The 22945-nt window shown below is 38.8% G+C and overlaps 1 protein-coding gene and 1 pseudogene across 8 annotated transcripts in view; one reads left to right on the forward strand and one right to left on the reverse strand.

Moving 5' to 3' along the window:
• AP2B1 (adaptor related protein complex 2 subunit beta 1) overlaps positions 1–22945 on the forward strand; it is a 131384-nt gene that overhangs the window by 69495 nt on the left and 38944 nt on the right. For 6 of the 8 annotated variants that reach the window (XM_073879438.1, XM_073879441.1, XM_025851446.2 and 3 more), the window contains 4 exons: positions 3938–4130; positions 16118–16159; positions 17019–17165; positions 19876–20021. In XM_073879438.1, coding sequence (XP_073735539.1) covers positions 3938–4130; positions 16118–16159; positions 17019–17165; positions 19876–20021 — 528 coding nt within the window. The remainder of the gene's footprint in view (positions 1–3937; positions 4131–16117; positions 16160–17018; positions 17166–19875; positions 20022–22945) is intronic. The other 2 variants (XM_025851450.2, XM_073879442.1) reach the window with 1 other exon arrangement.
• On the reverse strand, positions 3100–3614 carry LOC112808362 (ubiquitin-like FUBI-ribosomal protein eS30 fusion protein; annotated as a pseudogene).

Consider the following 22945-nt stretch of genomic DNA (forward strand, 5'->3'; position numbering starts at 1 on the left):
ACTAAACACAGCCACTGATCTCTCTTTTTTTTTTTTAAGATTTTATTTATTTATTTGACAGAGAGAGAGGCAGGAGAGAGAGAGCACAAGCAGGGGGAGCGGGAGAGGGAGAAGCAGGCTTCCTGCTGAGCAGGGAGCCCGATGCGGGGCTCAATTCCAGGACCCCGTGATCATGACCTGAACCAAAGGCAGACGCTTAACGACTGAGCCACCCAGGCGCCCCAGCCCCTGATCTCTTATAGGGCTTTACATTTTATATCATGTTTTCATTTTATCCTGTCTAAAATAGATCCCTGTGACATGGTTACCATTTTATTGATGAGGAATCTTTGTCTCAGAAAAGTTGTCACTTGCCCACGATCACACAGCTGGTAATATTTGGAGCCAACACTTGATCTTTGTCGTCTTACTCTAGACCACCTACTCTTCACTGCCACACCTGTGGTGCTTTGCTGAATTCACCTGAGATGTGTTTTTGAATTTCTTCCCAATTTACTTCTTGAACTCTGACTGCCAGTCCCTTGTCCTTAGCTATCTGTTGGACTTCAGTTGTTTTTCTTACCTGAAATTTAACAATTGGAAACAGCATTTATTTTTCCCATCATCCCTTCAGGTTCCTCTGTCATTATGAGGAGCATCACCAGTCTTTTGCTTCTTAGTTTTTGTTTATTTATTCTTTGACTTTGATTATTCATTCTTCTCTCTTACATGTTCAAGAAAATATTGTTAATGGAATTTTTACATTATTTTTTTCTTCGTATTATATAAATCTTAGAAAACGTGCAAGATAGAGTGGGATAACAAACTCCTATGTACTCATCACTCGGCTTCACCAGTTCTCACCATTTTGCCAAGCTTGTTTCATGTATCACCCCTACAATTTTTCATTTTTTGACGGAGATGGAGTATTTTAAATCAAATCCCAGACTTCCTATTGTTTCACCTTTACTTGGTATCTCTAATAGACAAGGACTTATTTTTTTTATATCACAGTAAATTACCCAGCCTAAGAAAATTAGAAATAATTATTTAATATTGCATAAGCAGTCTTAACTACTTTCAGATTTTCTTAATTGTCATTCTCTGTTCTCTTTTAAATTCTCTGAGATTGGTTTTACTTTGTTCTTAAATGTTTGGAAGAATTCACAGTGAAGCCATGTGAGCCTGGAATTTTCTTTGTGGGATTTTCCCCTCTTACCCCGCCCCCACTTTTTAAATTGATATATCATTTATAATAATCTTAATAGTACACTAACCTTTAGTGTATATGGCTCAGTAGATTTTTACATATATATACAATCATAACCACCACCCTGATGAGATACTTCCAGCACCCTAGAAGATTCTTCATGCCCCTTTTCTGTTAATACCCACTCTCCAAAGATAACCATTGTTTTGACTTCTATCACTACAGTTTTGCTTATTCTTGAACACAGTATAAATCAATTATATGTTTCTATTTATTGGTATATAGTATTCCATTGCCCCAATATACCACAATTTACTTATATCTTCTGTTGATGTACCTTTGGATTTTTTTCAGTTTGGGGCTCTTACAGATAAAGCTGCTATGAATATTCTTGTGTACGTCTTAATAGACTTATATACTTACTTCTCTTGTGTATACAACTAGGAATGGAATTGCTGGGTCATAGAATAGATGTATATTTAGCTGTCGGAGACACTGCCAGTTTTCCCAAGAGATCATACCAGCGTATACTTCCAGCTGTGTATGAGTTCTAGGTGATCCACATCCTGATGAGCACTTGGGGTTGTCAGTCATGTTAATTTTTGCCATTCTGGCAGATATGTGATAGGGTCTTGCTTTGGTTTTTATTTGTATTTTCCTGTTGATTAGAGATGGCTTAAGTCCCTCTTCATGTGTACACACTGCTAGTAGATCCTCCTTTGTGATATGCCTAATCTTCTCATTTTTAATGAGTTCTCTTTTCAATTTTAGGAATTCTTTATATAATAATTGAATGATATATAGGAATCTTTTATGTGATTTCGGTACATGTCTTGTCAGATACGTGCGTTGTGAGCATCGTTTTTTGTAGTCTGTGGAACATACTTTCTCTTGTTGTCTCTAGATGGTGTTACTTGAAGAAAAGATGCTTTCAGTTTTAGTGAAGTCCAGATCATTTTTTTTCTTTTATACTTAGTGTTTTCTGTGGAAACTTTTGTCTACTCCAAGGCCATCAAGGGACTCTCCTAGATTTTCCCCTTCACATTTATGTTGGCTTTGTCTCTTTAATTTTTATTTTGTGAGGTACAAAAGTCAAGGCTCATTTTTTCCCTCACACAGCTATCCAGTTGACCCAGCAACATCTGTTATCTCATGGAACTCACCACTTTTTATTTTTATGTATGGTGGCAGTAGCTGTTTAGATTACTGTTTGCTGATCTCCACACTCATTCTTCCAACTTCAGTCCATTTGACACACAGCTGCTAGAGTCATGTTTCTGTAATGTTACTTTTAGTTCTTCGTTCAACAAATCAAAGTGATTCTGCATTGCCTATCAAAAAAATTAACTTCCCAGGCTAGTTTTCAGTTTTATCTCCCTCATCTTCTCTTTCCCAAAATCTTAATCCCAATTTTTGCTCCTGCCAATAAAATTTTTTTACCACCCCTAATGTCAGATTGTTCATTTCTGTGCCTTTGCACAAACCATCCGTTCCTTTAAGATAAGTCTCTCCCTGGTAGTTCCTCGCAACTGTGCTATTCTTCAAAATCTAGTCATAAAACCATTCTCCAAAGCTTTTAGAATCAGCCCTACCTGGCTTGTTTTGTTTCTGAGCTGTATCCCGTCATTGTGCAGATGCTCATACAGTACTCATTTCTGCTATTACACAGTGAATGTGCTTTGCAGTCATTTTGTAAATGCAGCTTTTTGTTGTTGTTTAAGTTATTTGAGGACAGGAAATAGCTTTTCTTTTTAAAAAATATGGCTCGAAGGTTCTCATTATAATGCTCCATTATAGTGTAGGTGCTCAGTTAAAATTGACTGACTGCATTGTATAGTATACTTTTATTTTCATTTTAGCAACTATATATATATATATATATATATATATATATATTTTTTTTTTTTTTTTTTTTTTTTACTGAACTAAGTGGCTTTATTTGGGAGAGCCAGGATCACAGTTTACTTAAGAGTTGGCATTGGGGCCCTTCTTCTTGCCAAAAGTGGGCACAACGTTGACAAAGCGCTGGTTGTACTGCATCCACTGCTTGGCTTGGCCTGTCTTCTTCTTTTTCTCCTGTTTGGCCACCTTGGGAGTCTGCCCTCTTACTTTCCCAGCACGGGCCAGGGAACCATGGACTTTACCTCCAAGCATGTGGCCAGCTACTTCCAGGGTGGTCAGAGCCTCTACTCCACACTGACCTAGGTAGGGTAGCCTCATCCTCCAGGGGCGTGCCTGCCAGGAGCACGACTTGATCTACTGGAGCGATGCCCTCCAGGGAGGCTACATGAGCCTTGATCTGGGCGACCGCCTCCTGGCCGGTCACCTCGAGGGTGTGTAGCTCCTGGGCGCGGACAAAGAGCTGTATGTCGGCGACTGAACTGCGGGCACTGCAGCCACTACCGCGAAGATGGAGTCGAGAAAGAGCTTAGCAACTATATTTTGATAAAAATAAGAATTGCTGATTTTGGGGGCACCTGGCTGGCTCAGTCTGTAGAGCATGCAACTCTTGATCTCGGTGTTATGAGTTTGAGCCCCACATCGGGTGTAGAGATTATTTAAAAATAAAATCTTTTAAAAAATAATACTGCAAAAAAAAAATAAGTTTTATATTTTTGTTTTTTGTTTGTTTTTTTCCTCCTCCTGTGTTTTATAGATCTGACATTCACTTGTGCCTTGTTATTGTGTCCTGGGTGAAACTGACTTTTCTCTTTTCCCCTCTGTGTGTGTGTGTGTGTGGTACTGCAGCACTGATGCAGGTGACAGCCCTGTTGGCACCACCACAGCCACGAACCTGGAACAGCCTCAGGTGATTCCCTCTCAAGGTGACCTTCTAGGAGACCTTTTAAACCTTGACCTCGGTCCCCCAGTCAATGTGCCACAGGTGTCCTCCATGCAGATGGGAGCAGTGGATCTCTTGGGAGGAGGACTAGATAGTCTGGTAAGTATCTTTCTTCCTTCTTTCTTTTGGTTATTTTAAATTTTTGATATGCTAAAGAGCTTTAGATTATTCAGCTTTTTAGAACTAGGCCTTTCCTTGATGAGCAGAGCAATGTCCTTTGATAAAGGACAGGATTTTTTATCTTCACAGAATTAATTGATATTGTCAATTAATTAATTGTTATGGGGCATGTTTACAACTGTGCAGGATTGTTTTGTTGTCCTGCCTCTAAATAGAACTTTTGATATTTAGCCAACCTATTCAGCAATCTTAATATTTGGTATCCTTTCCAGAGCTTAGTACTCCTGCTTCTTAACTCTGGATAGCCCCTGTAGTTCCTTTTTTCCTGAACAGCATTTAAATGACCTCAGAGAGATCATCCTATCTTGAGACTTTCAAACCTTTGCCTTTTTTGTATTTTATTGGTTTATGCCCCAATTCTGTAAGGTTTTGAGGCAGCCATTTGAGCCATTTGTGTAAAAAATGTACCTTTATTACAGTTGGGGAGTACTGCTTGATTGGTTCTTTTTGCCCCCCTTCTTCCTCCCACCCATACTTCCAATTTAATTAGCTTCCAGGATTCTAATAATAAAAGGCTTCAAAGTCCAGAGTATCTGTGAATATGTGCCACCGGTGGGAACTAAAATTAGTTTTTGTTGAGGTACAAGATAAATGAGAAATATTAAGGATGACCTTCCATCTGTGTAGAGAAGACCAGAAAAGTAACTTATATATCAGGTATATATATATACACACATATGGATGTGTCACATCACATGGCTCTCTACAAACCAGGTTTTTAATTGTGGTGGAATTAGAGGGGCTCTTTTAGCTAGACACTTGTACATGTTTGTCTGCAAAGACGCCCAACAAACTTACTTCCCAACATCAGAAATTAGAAGATATGCCATAGATACAAAAATATATGTTCTCAGAGATTACATAAACTAAACAGCCTCGCTTTCTGCTACACACGCCAGCATTTTCTCTTCTACCTTATGAGCAGCATTATGTCTGGGATTTATGCCAGCCAGTACAGGTACATTTAATTCTTGGCTGGCAGAGGGTCTAAGAAAATAGGGTTACAGTCATATCTCTGTGGGTTGTGCATTTTACTAATGGAAAGTCACTGCTTTCAGAGTCTGTACACTGACCAGGCTCTAGATACCAGCTCATAGGGCTGCAAGTAGCACTCCTTATTATCTTTCTTGGGAATGTAAGCATTTGCTTTTCATATTCATATCTTTAATGAGTGGATTTGACCAATTATATAAGAATAGCTTCCTCATATGATCATTCTGCATGGCTACGTAGCCTCCCTGTAGACTCAAAAGGGTCTGTGGAGTCTTTCAGAAGACTAAAAAGTGAAAACTGACATATTAACGGATTCTCGCAGAAACTCCACATAACCTTTGAAATCGTTCTTCCTGTTCTTGTTGACACATCACCCACCAGTTAAGTGTTACATCCTCCTCAACTCAAGTTTATGCCTTAACAACCCTATTTGTTAATTTACCTGGTGGCTGACAAAATGATGGGCTCATTGAACCTAAGAATGACAAAGAAATTAAGCTTGAGGGTGGAGGGAAGAAAGAGGCCCTATATTTTAATGTTGTCTGGCCTGGGATTTTATGCTCTTGCTTCTTGATCCACTTTAGCATGGAAGGAAAGGGACGTGGTATTTCTGTGTGGCTTTGTATTAGCAGTTGCTGGCCCTTAATGCCCTTGAGTTTTCTCCTTGTATTTTGTTTAGCTATCCATTCATCTGTTAAAATTCCCACAAGTATTACTTCAAGTAGGAAAAAAAATGTTACAGTTTTAGGTTGTAGTAGCCAGAGTTACACATGGGCCTTTTTCTTTCTTTTTTTGTAAAGGATGCTCTTTTTGGGGTGGGGAGTACGTTGTTTTCCCATTTGAATTTGTAAATATTATACAGCCTTTGCTATGGAGGCCCAGCAATGTTCCTACATAACTCTGTATTTTACCTCTTCCTGACTTCAGGTTTCAAAATGGTATACTTGGTGTCATAGCCCTAGAAAGTCATGCAGGTTTCAGCTTATTCTGTGATATAAATATATCTCAAATCAAAATGAGTAAAAGCCCTTTTTGCTTTGGATCTATATGGGGTTAAATATATATTCACTCAGAGAACTAAGATCCTTTTAAGAGACCATCACAAGGAAGGCCTAAATCTGGCTGTGTGGAAGGTGAGTTTCCAAGGCAGCTCTAGACTGTGCCATTTTAAAATGCTTTTATTGTTGTTTTGTAAATTATCTAATTTAAAGAGGGAAATAGTCCTCAGAGTTTTTACTTAATCTATATAGTGCTGTTTCTTGAATGAATCTTTTCCTTACAGCAGTGCTTCTCAGACTATAATGTAAATCTATATAAATCCTATCTATCTCCTGGAGATCTTGTATAAGGCAGATTCTGATTTAGTTGGTCTGAGATGAAACCGAGGAGTCTGCATTTCTAACAAGCTCCCAGCTCCATGGGCCATATTTTGCATAAAACCGTAGAATTTCTGGGACCACTGTGAACCACTTCAGTTTGGTGCTTGAATCATAGCTATTGGTAAACCCGGATGCCTTTTTGTCTTGACTTCAGCAGTAAACACACTCCTGGAAAGAGGGCTCCTCCTCTACCCCAAATTGAGGGAGGGCAAGGAACTCCTGAAATTATTTGTGGGTAATAATAAAAGAAGGAAAGGTCCTTCTTTTACTCTGTAGGAAGAATAGTGTTGCTGGGAGTGGTAGCTTTTCACCCAGGCAATGTAAAATTTGGCCTGGTTTAGAGTTCCATGTTCACCTGGCAAGGAGCACTCAAGTTACCTTAGTGTTCACTTCAGAAGGGCGGACAGCAAGGCCTCTATGTGGTTTCTGCTGCTTTTATCATTGCTGTCTAAGGGAACCCTACCCATAGGGGTCAGTGGTGTGCAGCTAATGAAATATGGCAGCTCCAAACCTTTTATTTAAGCTTTTGGGGTTCTCAACTCCAGCTGCATAGTTAGTCCCACATTAGTACCATATTTAAAAAACAAAACAAAAACTATCAGGGCACCTGGGTGGCTCAGTTGGTGAAGCGTCTGACTCTTGGTTTCGGCTCCAGTTGAGATCACAGGGTCATGAGGTGGTCCCCCCCGCATCTGGGCTCTGCACTCAGTGGGGAGTCGGCTTGAGATTCTCTCCCTCCCCCCGCCCCTGTCCCCGCTTGTGTACACTCAGACACACCCTCTCTCTCTCAAATCTTGAAAACAAACAGTGAAAAACTGTCAGTGTTTGGGCCCAATCCTAGAGCAGTTAAACAAAATTTCTGGGAGACAGGACCTAGACATTGATATTTTAGAAAGATACCCAGGTTACTTTAATTTTGCATCCAAGGTTCAGAACATTGAACCGAAGGAAGTTCCAAATGGAGTTAGGTAGACATGTTAAAAAATGATCTCTAAGTCAAGGCAGTGATTTCTACTGAAGAATTACACTCTGGTAAGCCTTTTCACTACCGCCTACAAAAACAGACCTCTCTGACTTTACCTCTGTCCCTTCTCCTTCTCCCTAGGACATTTTTACTGTATTTTGCAGTTAGGTAGTCCAGCCTACCAGAAATTGGCCAGAAGTTGAATTTGACCAATTTAGATTTAGTTGCTCAGTCCTGGGGTTCTTTTTACCTTTGCTCACTTTGTATAATTGGAGACTGAAAATTGTTTTTGTATTTTAGATTGTCACCTGTTTTTCTGTTTTTCTGTTTTTTTTGTTTTTTGTTTTTTTTAAAGAGAGAGTGTGCACACAGGGTGGGGAAGAGGGGCAGAGGGAGAGGGGGAGAGAGAATCCCAAGCAGGCTCAGTGCTCAGTGCAGAGCCCAACATGGGGCTCAATCTCACAGTCGTGAGATCATGACCTGAGCCAAAATCAAAATCAAGAGTTGGACGCTTAACTGACTGAGCCACCCAGGTGCCCGTCTGTACTTTTGTCTTAAAACTTCCAAATTCACTAGAGTATAATTTTTCTTCTCTTTTCATATTCTGGTGATCCTTCCATTAGATCTTGTTTACCTTCTTTCATTGTTGTACTTGTAAAATTTTGAGATTTAGTGAATTGAGGCTTTTTCTAGAATTGTCATTAAGGAAGTACTTATCTATTTGTTTATTTACTTTATCAGCATTATTTGCTACAACATACCTGAAGACCCCAGCCTTCTTCCATCAATAATAGTGACTCATAACAGCTGTGATTTTTAAACCAAAAAAAGTGAGTGGGGATATTGCTGTGATGTAAAGAAAACACACACACACTCCATGCCTCCTAGTTGATTCTTATTTATTTTGGAGACAGGCAGCTTTGAAAATCATTGATTTAGGCAGAGCTTCAGATTTTAAAAATGGAATGCTTTTTCATTACAGGACTCAAATCAAAATGGATTTTCTCCATATTCTTTTCAATCTCCTTACTGAAATATCCCTATTTTTAGTTTCTGCCTGCTTTAGCATATTCTCTTTTGCTTGAACTCTGTGGATAGTTTCTTCTGTTACTATAAACTTAACTGTCCCCTTGATGTGGATTGAATTGTAGTGAAACTTACATGGTTGATGTGTTCTACATGTAAAGCAGGATAGTATACTATTTAAGTGTGGACTTAGAAAAGTTGGTGGAGTGTTTTTGTTTCTTAGTTTCAGAAGTCTTGTATGGGTCTTTTGATGCCTCTGATATGGAATCTAAGAAAGTGCTCATTCTGGGTAGTGTGACTTTTCTGACAGTGCAAATCCTGGTTTGGTGTAGTGTGGGAGATGACCTGAGGCCCATGTGTATGACTCCTACATACATGTAAAGATACACCATTTGCTAGTAAGTCTGACATCTGTGAGATTCACTAAAGTTAATAATTGAATCTTGACTTTTTTTGTCACCTTTACTTTCAGACTGTCAGCAGAGGCCTTGGGTAAATTATAGCCTTTTGTTCATCCAAGGTGCTGTGCATTATTCTATTTAGATAAATGGTGCTATTGTACATCAAGACCGGAAAGGAAGCATTATCCAGAGTGCCCTTTCTCTTTGCTGACAGAGGTTTTCCAGCCAGAGAAATGTCCTTTCAGTGTGCCCAGCTGGAATAGTGTGGGCTAGAGAAGAAACTGCCTTTTCCTAAATGCAGTGTTATGTTTTTTCAAATCCTCCCACTCTGTTTGTTTTTTTTTTCTCAGTATAATTAATGTACAGTGTTAATGTCAGGTGTACAATATAGTGATCCAGCAGTTCTCTACATTTCTCAGTGTTCATCATGATAAGTGTGCCCTCCCACCCTGTTTCTTACAGATTTTTATTTTTACTTTGCAGAAATTTTAAGTCAGGTACTATTTTAGTGATAATTTTAGATTTTTTAGCCTACAGGACTAAACTACATGCTCGTTTTGCATCTTCCTATTTCTTCCTCTGGAAAAGATTTGCAGTGATTAAAGAGCTTAAGTTTTAGAGTTGTTGGTGTTGTGGAGAAAATCTTTGTGAATTATAGCCCAGTTTTTCCTGGTAAATTCTTCAGTGTGGTTTTTGTAACCACTGTCTTTTTATTAGGTGGTTTGGGGGAATAATTAACCCAGTCCTGAGTTTCTATTGCTGTTCCAGTTCCCTGTGCTTAGAACTTTTATAATTTCTAATTCCCAAAATAATTCTGCAAGGAAATTCTGTTGGGCCCCATTTCACAGAAAACTGAAGGTGGCATAGCAAGTAAGTCTCTAGAGTCAAGATTTGAACCCAAGACTCTCCTGAGATTCCTCCAGTTTGTTTGTTATTGTCATCTTCTAGAATAGAGTCCAGTCTCACTTTGGTCCTTCTCAGACCAGGGGTACACGGTGTCTGGAGTACACAGCAGAGTGCAGGAGGCATTTGTAGCTGCAGAATAAATGTGGCTCATCCTTCTTGCAGTGTCATTCTTAACTTGATGGCAAGGAAAGTAAACACAGACTAAACACTGCTGTGTTAAGGCTTAGAATGTAAAATTGCATGAATGCTTAAGCCAGAACACAAAACTTGTTTGCCATATGCCTCTTCTCACTATACCTTCCGGGTGCTCTGGGTATATGAGTTTGGGCTGGCTTGCCATTAGGAGGCATATGAATGTTTGAGAAAGGCTAGAAGTGTATTCATTTGTGAAAAGAGGGACTGGGTTAAGTTCATACATCTGTCTTGCAGCAAAAGGAACAAGGTTGTTCATCTTACCCTCTTGTAAGCAGAGCCATGACATCATATCTTCTCATCTATTTGGCAGTGAGCTGTGATACAAAACACTAGTGCTTTCAGAGCCAATAAATGATGCACAGGGCATTCTTCTGAAAACTTGCCATCAAAACTGTTCAGACAATAATACATTTCCTCTCTAGAAAGGACTTCGGCCTTGGGATGGGGGCTGGGTCCTTTTTTCCCTAATTGGTTCTATTTTGTATGTTGGAAATGTCGATGCCAATAGGATGCACTAGGCCAGTTGATAAAACCGTTTTGTCAGCCTTCTGTCCATTTTGTGATAATTTTCTCCAATAAAATGATTCATTTCAAAATTGTCTCCCCGAGAAGTAATATTGCCAATAGCCCTGCTTATATGGTTAATAGGACATTCATTCACTGAGTGCTGGTTCTATATCAGACTTTATTCTGTGTACTGGGAATATAGTTGTGACTAGTCCTTGCAAGCTTATGTTCTAGTGGGGGAAAGTTGAGATGACAACTATAGAGTAGGGTAGTAAGTATTGCAAAAGAAAATGAAACAGGATGCAGAGCTTCTCCTGTGGATTTGAAGTATACGCCTCGTGGGGTTCTGTTGGACCTAAGAGACCAGTAATGACACATTCTTTCCCTGTCCCATCTTAGGAAGTATTCTTTTATATCCCCCTACTTTTCTGTTGATACAAGCCTTTTTTTCTATCAGGCCAAGGGGTCTTTGGATGATTTTATATGATCTCAACTCATGCTATTCCATATCAGGTCCATCCTTAGCCATCAGTTTAATAGCTTTTGCATGGTTACAGATTCTTTTCACCAGTTTAATTAGTTATATTTTATGATGCTTTTCTGAATAGCTTTTTGAAGATGAAATTAATGTTTGTAGCCAAACAGCTGAAAATTGCACTCTACCTAGGAGATGGTATGTACCTTCTAAAATCTAAAACCCTAATAGGAAAAGCACAGACTGATGTTTTTGACCCCAGTAGGATTTTGGTCTAAATTCCATTGTTTGATGGGAATTGCTGTATACTATTTTTACATCATTCTATTTTGGCTTCTGAATAATAGAGCTGTTGGTAAGCTATATGACCGGAAGCATTCCTTTAGACTCCCTTTAATTAAATCCATTCTGAAAACCATCATATGAAAAAGGTAGTAACTCTAGACAGAAGCAGAGAAATTTCTGAGCTTAAGATCTGCACCTCTAATTAAGAGAATGTCTTCAGGGGCGCCTGGGTGGCTCAGTCGTTAAGCGTCTGCCTTCGGCTCAGGTCATGATCCCAGGGTCCTGGGATCGAGCCCCACATCAGGCTCCCTGCTTGGCGGGAAGCCTGCTTCTCCCTCTCCCACTCCCCCTGCTTGTGTTCCCTCTCTCGCTGTCTCTCTCTCTGTCAAATAAATAAGTAAAATCTTTTAAAAAAAAGAGAGAGAGAATGTCTTCAGATACTCAGCACCATAGGTTTAGAAGAAGGTAGGTATATTTTGCACTGGTCAGAGGTACCTACCTGAAAGGGGCTAACCAAGACCAGCCATTGTGATCATTTGTGGGACTTTTTTTTTTTCTTTTGGTCTGCTTAGTGGCCATTTCATTTGATACTCTTTTATAAAAGACTTTTTTTTCTTGGAGTCAGGTGGACTTGTTGCCTTATAGAACCTTACTCATGAGTTCTCCCTCTGTATTTCTGCTATTGTAATATATTGCCATTGGATGAGGCTGTTTCCTTTTGGTATCTAGCTGAACTAGAGCTATGGGCAGACTCAGCTAAACTTTTGGCTCAACCTGGCTCTGTTGAGAAATCATGTAACTGTACTGAAATCCCTTTAGCCCACAAGTTACAATAAGTCACCATGAAATCATTGCTTTCCATCTAATTACTCGATTAACACTGCAAGGACACATTACTATGTAGTTCAGCCTGAACTGAGCCCAATTCAGCACTACTTCAGGGATGGTAAAGTGGCCACTCTTTGGCAGTAGCAAGATGTTACCGTTTAATGACCACAACTACTATGATTTAGATTGGAGATTAGGGGAACCAGACCACCATGGCTTGTATACCACTAACCATGCCACCATTTGGACCTGGGGTATCAGCTGCATGCCTTTAGGAAAATTCTCAATTTTGAGCATTTGAAATAACTCTTTTGCTGAAATTGGCACTTCACCTGTCTTTGTCTTCCTCTGTCCTGACATTTCCTTCATGGAGAGAAGGGCAGGTTTAGTAAGGCAGTCCTGAGGACAGTGGGAAGTGGATAGCTCCAGGAGACACTTAAAACACGGTAGCTAGACGCCGAGGGTGGAGATTTAAAGCCGTGCCCTGCACACCTAGCCCTTTTCACTCAGCTCCCACCAGCCCACTGGATAACAGACATCTTCGAATTTTTACAAGTTCTCATTTGGCTGATTTTGTCCCCTACCTGATAAGTATGACCGGGCAGATGAATCTTGTCTGACTCTAGATAATACCAACAACTGAACTGACATGGTTAATGGCTAGCTCAGGCCAACATGAGAACGTTTCTGTGTTTTATTCAGCCTTCCAGCTTTCTTCTTTCTTTTTCTTGGTTACTGTCTACACCATCCTTGTTACTGTGGACAGGAGAGGCCACTCCCTGGATAACTGGCTCCCGTCCATGCTGACATCTCTTTATTAGTCACTCTTGCCCATCACTGTGCTATCAGCCTTGTCATATTTTCCGAGAGGAGGATGATAACCTCGCTCAGGAACTTCTTCAGTCAAAGGAAAGATGCTGAATAAAGTCTGAATAATAAGTTACGGTTTTGCTAGGTAGAAAACATGTATTGAAATTGTCCTTTCCCTTTTCTATCTGGACATAACAGCACAGTTAGGTGAACCTTTATGTTTTTGGCTGTGTCTCTTAATACCCTATAGATTCTGTCTCTTAAGATCAGAGTTCTTGATTCTGTGTTGAAGCTGAGTTGTATCTGATACACTGAACATAAACATGGGACTCCTGGATTGCTTTTCAGTTTCTTTCATGTTTTTGAATAAAATTGACAAGCAGCATGGTGGGGAGAGTACATTCAGATCTTACCCAGCTAAGATAATATTCATATAATACTCAAAGATACCAAGAATGAAATCTAAGAAAATAAGGGCTATACATGGGCTTTATTTCCTTTGGAAATAACACCACCAGTGAGTGCCTTTTCTCAATGCCTTTTATTGAATTTAGCATATAGGATAAAACTGCCATTTCTCTTCCAGTGTGGTTTTTTGTTTTTTGTTTTTTTTTTTTTCTTTCCACTGAGTGCCAATCAGGTCCATACAGAATTCCATCTCTTTTAAGCTTGGATTGTAAGCCTGGCCAGAAGGGAGAAGAATGGTTGAGGGGAAGAAGAGGTAAGCCCATTAGAAAGTCAAAGTAGATCAAAGCATCAAGACAAATGAGACACTGTGCATCCACCCCTTTGTTATTAAGGGTTTTTTTTGTTTTTCTTCTTCTCCTCCTCAAGGTCTAGCTTTCTTTTTATTCAGGATTTAGCTCCAGAGTCATTTTCAAACAGGTAAATCTTTTCTGATTCCAAACATTAATTATCTAAGGCATTGGTTTTCAACCTTGTCTATACATTAGAATCACTGGGAGAGCTTTTCAAAATTCTGATGCCCAGGCTCCACCCCAGAACAATTAAATCACTACCTCTGGGAGTGAGACTCTAGCATCAGTATTTCTTTTAAATGCCCCCCAGTATACACACACAGGTGGTTGATTTATTGTGTGTATCTAAGGTTGATAGAACACAACTGTAGTAGTTATTAGTACTCTTATTCTATGAAACGTTCTAAGGTTTTATGAAGGAGAAATTAAAAAATTGAAGACCTCCCATAATCAGCCTGCCTTTGCAAACTTATTTTGTGACTTTTTTTTAAACACATATCTACCCTGTGCTCAGTCTAATTGGACCACTCCTTCTTCTTGATCTTGCTTTTATTCATGTTTTTTACAGTGTTTGTGCATGCTGTTTGAGAAATAACCTCCCCCTTTTTGCTTTTATAATCCCACACTACCACCTCTTTGAAGCTTTTCATTATTCTTCAGCCAAAAGGAGGCTCTTCCCTTCAGTATTTCTCTCTCTCTCTCTCTTTTTTTTGCTTTAGACTATTCTGTGTGGTTTTGCATTCATGTTTTATTTCTCCTGCCAGTTTGCAAAGTCTGGGTCTCATTCATCTGTGTATTCCCCTCATTGCCTGGCATCTTTACATTCGCCATAGTGCCTTGTATCCAAATGATGTTATATAAGTGTTTGAATAAAAGGTGGTTTTCAGACGTGTGCTATTGCAGAACCAGAGAGAAAGCAGATGTGTGATATCTTTTCTCTTTGCTTTCAGACTTTTCCAGTTGTTTCAATTCTTTGTTGTGGTAACCTTTTTCTTTATTTACACATGTGATTTTTGGCTTATTTTCAACCATTAAGTAATCTTCAGGAACCAGGCTCTTCAAGGTTTGGAGTGCTCTGTAACTTAGAGCAGAGAATGCTTATTAATGCTAGTTATGAAGCACCTGCCCAGCCCATTTTCTGTCATGGTGTGGAAACAGGATTTTGTCATAGGTCTCACTGTTTTTCAGGATAGATTATTTTTTAGCTTTTGGCAACCCTGTTTCATGTATTTTTTCACTGAGAAGATAAATCCTCTTTCTCAAATCCTGAAAACCAGTACAATTTTGCTTTTTAACATAACCACAGCACAAAGATTTCCAGGTTTCTACCACTAAATGACAGATAATAAAGGAAACAGTGTTTGTAGAGCAGACAAGGCATTTGGTGATTCAAAGAGGAATTTCAGATGCACAGTGAGAACTAGGGAAGAGGCAAATGCGGAACTGTAGCCAAAAAAGGTGGTGTTCGCTTTTTATACAGCACTGTTAGTTGTGTGTATGTGTGTTTTATGTTTCTTCATGCCAGCTATTTTCAGGTTCAGTTCTTCTTTAATACTTTTGTCATGGATGCCTGGCTTCGGGATGAATTATATCAGAGCCCTGACGGGGGGGAAAGGCCAGATTAAGACCATGTGGAATGATTTTCCTGTCACCTAGCTAATTAAGTCCATCTAATTCTCCAATAGTTAGCATCCTTTTACGTGATCTCCAGATAAGTCACAGCATTTCTCCTTAGTACTATCGACTGTGAAAGAGATTTGAAGCATTGCATGCTTTCCTACTTCCTCCCCGGGTAGGGTATCTTGACCTCTCCCAGCTGTTTTCTTTCTTAGGAAAGTTCTAAATTCTAAAAATCACTCTTTCCACCTGTAATTTTTGAAGCTTGAAATTGCTCAATACTGGTTTGGTTCCCACCTTCTCAGTGGGACAGCAGGTTTTGTAGATCAAAGCACATTTTAGGTTTTCTTTGCTTTTCTTTTTTTTCTCCCTTAAATTTCTTTTTAGGGGAAAAATAAAACACTTTCAAGACATTACTGCTTGTTGATAGAGCTTCTTGGAATATGTAAATTCCTTAAATCCGGTTAGGTTTGTGCCTGTGTACCCCAGTGAGAAGATTGGATCTGAAACATCCCTGAGATGTCCCAGCTCCATCTTCTTTGCAAGTTTTCTCAGAACTCCCACACACCATCACAACCACTACTCGATTCCCCTAGGACATGTTTCTTTGCAATCTAGAATTTCTTTAAGCTTTGGGAGTCAAGTTGAACAGCATGTATTCCCAGCAACTTGGTAGAGCAATTTACAGATTCTATATGGGCATCTAGTACTTAGCTAAATGAACTCTACCTCTCTCTCCTCTCTCTCCTTTCTCTCTTTCAGCTTGGCAGTGACCTTGGCGGGGGCATTGGAGGAAGTCCGGCAGTAAGTGCCATCCGTTTTTTTCACCATGGGATGCGCTGCCCCCTGTTTGATGCCTTTCCTATGCACACATTCTCAGACCAGTCACCGCTGCTGTCTAGTGTTGTACACCAAAACCTCTATAGCAGTATATGAAGAGTAGAAAGTAGCATAGGGTTACTTGGATTCTTCGGAGGCATACACCACATGTGGTGTAGGGACATCTTTAGGGATTGGCGCTCTGGTGTCTACAGAGATCTTTGTCTTCCTGACATTAAAGAGCTAAAGGAAATGGAACCTCCCATCTTGACTGGAGAATGCTCTTATTCTCTAGTGTCATCTACAAAGAACTTGAGAGAGTCAGCGGACTCAGAGGGAGACTCTTCTCGTAAGTGACTGAGTTTGGGGGGTGGGTATGAATATCCATCTCCCCCCAGGAGAGTTTCCTACTAGATATTTATGCTTAAATGTGAAAGTAAGACTTGTCTGCACCCAAGTGGAAATAGAACTGCTTTCTGAGTTGGATGCTTCTTCTTTCTATAGAAACAGACTCCCCCTTCATTAAGGTACATGTAGGCCTTTTGCACAGAATCATGGAAGCTAAAATTGGAAACAAACAGAAAAGATCTTGGATCACTGTGTTCCTGGTCCTACTGATTACTCTCTGATAGAACTTCTAAAGAGTGTCTGTATATTATCAATGATGAAAAAATAACTGTGATGATTAAGAGGACAAAGAATATACTAATTCAGCTCCAAGAATATTGTAATTATGGTGTGTCCTTACTGTTTTACCACTACTACTAAAATATAGAGCAACATGTTAAGGGCTATTAATCTGTTTTTCCTGGTTTCCCCGCCCCCCTTCCCTTTTTCCCTGCAGGTGGGACAATCCTTCATCCCCTCATCAGTGCCTGCAACCTTTGCTCCTTCACCGACTCCTGCTGTCGTCAGCAGTGGTCTGAATGACCTGTTTGAACTCTCCACGGGAATAGGCATGGCACCTGGTGGATATGTGGCTCCTAAGGCTGTAAGTAAAATGATATTTTCTTAATGAACAATACCTGAATTACTTAACTATATTTTTTGTTACTTCCATTGATAATAAGTCCAAGGTTTGGGCGCTTGTCCTAAAGGATTTAAGAGGAAGATGAAAAGTAGCCTGAAATTTAGCAATACGAGAAGCACCATAGCATCTTCATTAACTGTTTCTATAATTAGACTTAAAATTGGAAATATTAAATATTTGTGTTTAGAAATACTGTCTGGTTTGTCAGCACTGAAGTCAATCTAGTGTAAACCCAGTTAATGTAACCGTGAGGGGCGGAGGGTGGCAGGGTATAGTATAGAGGAATAACATTTTTAGTTCTCTTTCCTTCCATTCCCCTTTTCGATTGGTATTACGTGTGGATTCTAGAGTGCTGATGCTCACATTCGGCTTTCATGGATTTTAGTGTATGTTTTTAGAGTTCTGATTTAGGTTTCTGTCATTGATGTTTTTCTAGTCTCAACCTTGCATAATGTCCTGCTCACACTGAATTTCAAAAGTGGAAACTGCTGTAAGTGAAGCTTATTTCAGCCTTTGGGAATAGTGCCATCCGGGCTAGGCCCAGTTTCTTGTAATTGTGCCTTTCTGGGGGACAGTATGCCTGTTTGTTTCCTGAACTCTCTGCCTGTTCATCTGACTCTGGAGGATCCCTGTTAGAGTTGTAGACCAGTTGTCCATTCCAGGGATCATAACTTTGTCTACACAGCTGCTGAATAGAGTAACCAAAAATAGGATTTAAAACTGAGCCATAATATTTTGGCACAATACAGTAACTTGGTTGTGAGGTTTCTGTGTTGGATATTATCCCACAGACTTTTAATTATTGGTTAAAAAATTATCTAATGCATTTGTTTACTAATATTAAAGTAATACGTACAAATGACAAATATAAGTAATGTAGAAATGACAGATGGAAAATTAAGTTTATCTGTCCTCACTTTCCCATCGATAGCCACTATTAACTTTCTCGTGTGTCCTACCAGAAGAAAAGGATTATGCATATACCTATATGTCTGTGTTCTTTAACAGAACTATGTAAGGGGAATATACTGTTTTGCATCTAGTTTTTTCTCTACTATATTATTTTGAATGTCTGTATCCACTGTATTGATGGGCCACAACTTATTTAATCATTCTCCTGTTGATGGACCTACAGGTTATTTGCTTGGTCCTATCACCCCCCTCCCCACTTTTTGTTATTACAGTGTTGCAGTGAACATCTTTGCATATGTATATCCTGGTATACATATATTTTTTTATCCTGGTATACTTTTGTAAATATAGCTATAGGGTAAACCCGCAGTGTGCTTGATCATTTAAACATTTTTTTTTTTAAAGATTTTATTTATTTGACAGAGAGAGACACAGCGAGAGAGGGAACACAAGCAGGGGGAGTGGGAGAGGGAGAAGCAGGCTTCCCGCGGAGCAGGGAGCCCGATGTGGGGCTCTATCCCAGGACCCTGGGATCATGACCTTAGCAAAGGCAGACGCCTAATGACTGAGCCACCCAGGCGCCCTGATCATTTAAACATTTTAAAATAGACATTCTCCACTTCCAAAGGTGACATCACATTATATTCCCAGCAACACAGTACAAAGTGCCAGATTGCTTAAATTCTGTATTGAGTATTATTGACTTTTAGGATTTTTGACTCTCTGATAGATGAAAAATATCTTATGGTTGTTTGATTTCATATTCTTCCTTCCTTTCCTTTTTGTCTTTAGCGTGGCTGAATATGTTTTTATGTTTATTCAACCACCCACTGATGCTTCTGTATTGTGTCTTAGATGGTCAGAACAGTTCATGAATTTCCTGTTTCTTTTTTTGTTTTGTTTTTTTAAGATTGATTTATTTTTAGAGAGCGAGTGAGAGCAGAGGGAGGAGCAGGGGAGAGGGAGAGGATCTCAAGCAGACTCCCTGCTAAGCTTAGAGCCCAACTCAGGGCTTGATCTCATGACCCTGAGATCATGACCTGAGCCAAAAATCAAGTCAGACACTTCACTGACTGAGCCACCGAGGTGCCCCCTGATTTTTTTTTTTTTTAAATTAACTCTTACTGTCCAGGATTATCACAGGTTCTAGGGCCAGGGATGGGTAATGGATTATATAGAGAAGATAGGCATTCAAAGTACTTAAGCCACATCTAAGTACTATTTACCAGAAACTATAGCAAGAGTTAACAACATACATAAGACATGGTCCTTGCCTTTAAGATGACTGATAATGGTTTTAGTGATGATTAAAAAAAAAAAGTCTTCAAAGATACAGACATGCTACTTTCATTAGTAGATTCAGTTCCTTCCCTTTTAAGCCTTTTACCAAAGGTGCTAATAATAATAATAATAATAATAATAAAATTATACTCATTGGAATTTCTCTTTTTCTTGTATATACTTTTGGTAGCAGTAGTCAAGCAGTAAAATGACCAAGTTGAGCAGAAGATGGAGAACTAGCCGGGTTATTCATAGACTGTTTTCGTGTGGGTTTAGTTTGGTTTGGTTCTTCAATTGAGAACAATCTCAAAATTCAGAGAATATCCAGAGCCTTTTGCATCTGACTTGATATTTATAGTATAAAAATCACCATAATTGCCTAAAGAAGCGAAATCTTAATTTCATCTTTATATATTCAAAACAAATAGCATTGAGATAAATCTTGTGTGGTTCCATTGGGCTCTATACTGTCTTTTAGGTCTGGCTGCCTGCAGTAAAAGCTAAAGGCTTGGAGATTTCCGGAACATTTACTCACCGCCAGGGGCACATCTATATGGAAATGAACTTCACCAACAAAGCTCTGCAGCACATGACAGACTTTGCAATCCAGTTTAACAAGAATAGGTACGACGTCTGAGTCCGCAGCTCGGGTCATGAAACTTGTGCCTTGTGTACAACAAGCCAATGTTCCATTTTTAACAATGCATTAAAAACTCTCATGTTGGCAGATGTTGGGTGTAGAGTGAGAGCTGGTCTTGCATGTCTGTTCACTTGTCAGCTTCCGCTCTGGAGGCCCTAGGGAATTTCGTTGGGAAACTCATCCCTATAGAAAAAGGAAACCAGAATTTACTTACTGCCTTCTTAAAGGGTTCTAGGACTAGAAAGTTTTTAATAAACCATTTATTTAAAAAAAAAGTTTTAATTAAAATCCATTTATTCATTCAACAAATAATTGTTTAGCATCTATGTGCCAAACATTTCTAGGTACTGGGGCTAGAGTAGTGAACAAAACAAATGAATATCCAAAGCCCACATTTTGTTGGGAAAAATGAACATACTTTGGTTGATGTCAAAAATTTGAAACATAGTCAGTATGCCTGTTAGCTAAATAATGTAGGCAGACAGTCTGCTTTTAGCAATAAATTCTTTGCCTTATTAAGGGAGGGAGCATGAAGATGTAAATACTGATTTTCTATGGTTCTGAAACATCACTGTTTTTTATTAAATATCGTGGTTCAGGAAACTGCCTGCTAGACTTTGATGGCAGGTCCATTCATAAATACAAGATAATCAAACTTGTTTCTAGCAAAGTAGTAATTGGACCCTTAAAGCAGATTTAATAAAATTTATCAGCGACAACTTGTATCAGTGATTGTCTTACTTAAGTATTTCTAAGTATTTGGAAATAACTTTTATACCTTAGATTGAAAGTTTGGCACATTAGAAATCACTTATCTGGAAAATCTATGTTTCCTTTTGTCAGACTAGTTCTATTTCCAGCTATTTACCAGTTTTAGCCATTCTTAAGAGTTTATAGTGACTTGCATTTTAATTTATTTCTCATTTTAATTCGCATTTCCCTAATGACTAATGATATTGAGCAATTTTTTTCATCAGTGTATTGACCATTATATCTTTAGTGAAGTATCTGCTCAGATCTTTCTTTTTTTAGTTTTATTATCAAGTAGTAGAAGTTCTTTATATATTGTGGATACAAATCCTTTGTCAGATATACCTCTTGCAAATATTTTCTGTGGATTTATTTTCCTAACAGTGTCCTTCAAAAAGTAAAAGTTCTGTATTGCTTATGCTCTTTATGTTCTAAGAAATCTTTGGCCCGTGGATACAAAGATCTTTTTTTCTGTTTTTTTTTTTTTTTCATAGAAGTGGTATAGATTTAGCTCCAACATTAACTTTTATAATCCATTTTGAGATAATTTTTAAATATGGTGTAAAGTAAGAGAGTCAGAGTAAACTTTGTTTTCCCGTAGTAAGCCTTGAAGTCAGATAGTACAAACTCCATTTTTGTTCTTTTTCAGAATTGTTTTTGGTTATTCTAGGTCCTTTACCTGCTGGGATTTTGATTGAGAGTGTAGATCAGTTTGGGAGAGAATTGACATCAAACAATACTGAGCTCTAATCTATCAGCTTGCTTTTTTTATTTAGGTCATCTTTAACTTCTCTCTGCACTGTTTTATAATTTCTCATGTACAGATCTTGCCTGTCTATTGTCAGATTTAAGTATGTCATAGTTTTGATGGTATAGTAAGTAGCATTCTTTTCATCTTAATGTTTATTTCTTCCTGGTATATATAGAAGTAGAATTGATTTTTGTATGTTGAACTTGCATCGTGCAACTTTGTTAAATTCCCTTATTAGTTCTGGTAGCTTTCTTGTAGATTCCTTACAGTTTTCTACATAGATAAATCATTTTGTCTGTGGGTAGAGAGTTTTATCTTTTCCTTTTCAGTCTTACACCTGTTCTTGTCAGACTGTACTAGGGGTCCGCAGTAAATGTAGAGTGCATGTGATAAGAAGGGACATCTTTGTTCTGTTTTAATTCTCTGGGGGAAAGCATTCAGTCTTTCACCATTAAGTGCAGTGTTAACTGTAGGTTTTTCATGGAGGTTGAGGGCGTTCCTGCTCTTCCTAGTTTGTTGAGTTTTACTGTGTGTATTAAATTGATCATTAATTATTAATTTATTATAAGTTGGTAAAAATGCCCGATGCTTCTTCATTTATTGAGATGATCATGTGGTTCTTTTTTAGTGTATTTATATGATGGATTACAGTGATTGATTTTTTTGAACGCTACCCCAATCTTGTATTCTTGGGATAAATCCTGTCTGGTCAGGATATATTGTCTGTTTTTACGTATTGCTGAATCTAATTTGCTAAAATTTTGTTGAGTGTTTTTTGCATCTATGTTATTGATGTAGTTTAGTTCATTTCTGACATGATTTATTCTTTTCTATTATTTCTTTCCTGAGTTTTACTGACTCCTTTATCTTCTCCTCTTGTCTGGCCATCTCTGCCCCAAGTGCTTCCTTCACTGTTACGTGTTCTCCTTTGGTGACTGCAATTGCTTTATTAAGTGTGTTTTTCCATTAACTTCTGTATAAATGTTTCTTTTTTTTTTTAAGATTTTATTAGAGAGAGAGAGAGCACGTGTTTGTGAGCAGGAGCGGGGGGAGCAGGAAAGGAGACGGGAAGAGGGAGAGGGAAAAGCAGGCTTCCTTCTGTGGGGCTTGATCCCAGGACTCTGGGATCATGACCTGTGCCGAAGGCAGACACTTAACCAACTGAGCCACCCAGGCGCCCCCATAATTTCCATTGTTTTTATGGCAAATTGTTTTTAAGTATGTCTTATTTGTTCGTAAGTTTTGTACTGCTGTTTTTCCACTTTTTTGTAATAGTGTCTTTGAGTGCTGTGCTTATAGCATTTGATACTCCTATCTGAATGAGTTGGAATTTGCAGGACCTGCTATTAGCAGGAGGCTCCTGTAGACGAGGAAGATAAGCCAGGGTCATTTTTTTAGGCTTTGCTA

This window comes from Callorhinus ursinus, unplaced genomic scaffold (genome assembly GCF_003265705.2).
Source record: "Callorhinus ursinus isolate GAN/ISIS: 27379988/994484 unplaced genomic scaffold, GSC_fseal_2.0 scaffold34, whole genome shotgun sequence".
Classification (NCBI taxonomy): Eukaryota; Metazoa; Chordata; class Mammalia; order Carnivora; family Otariidae; genus Callorhinus; species Callorhinus ursinus.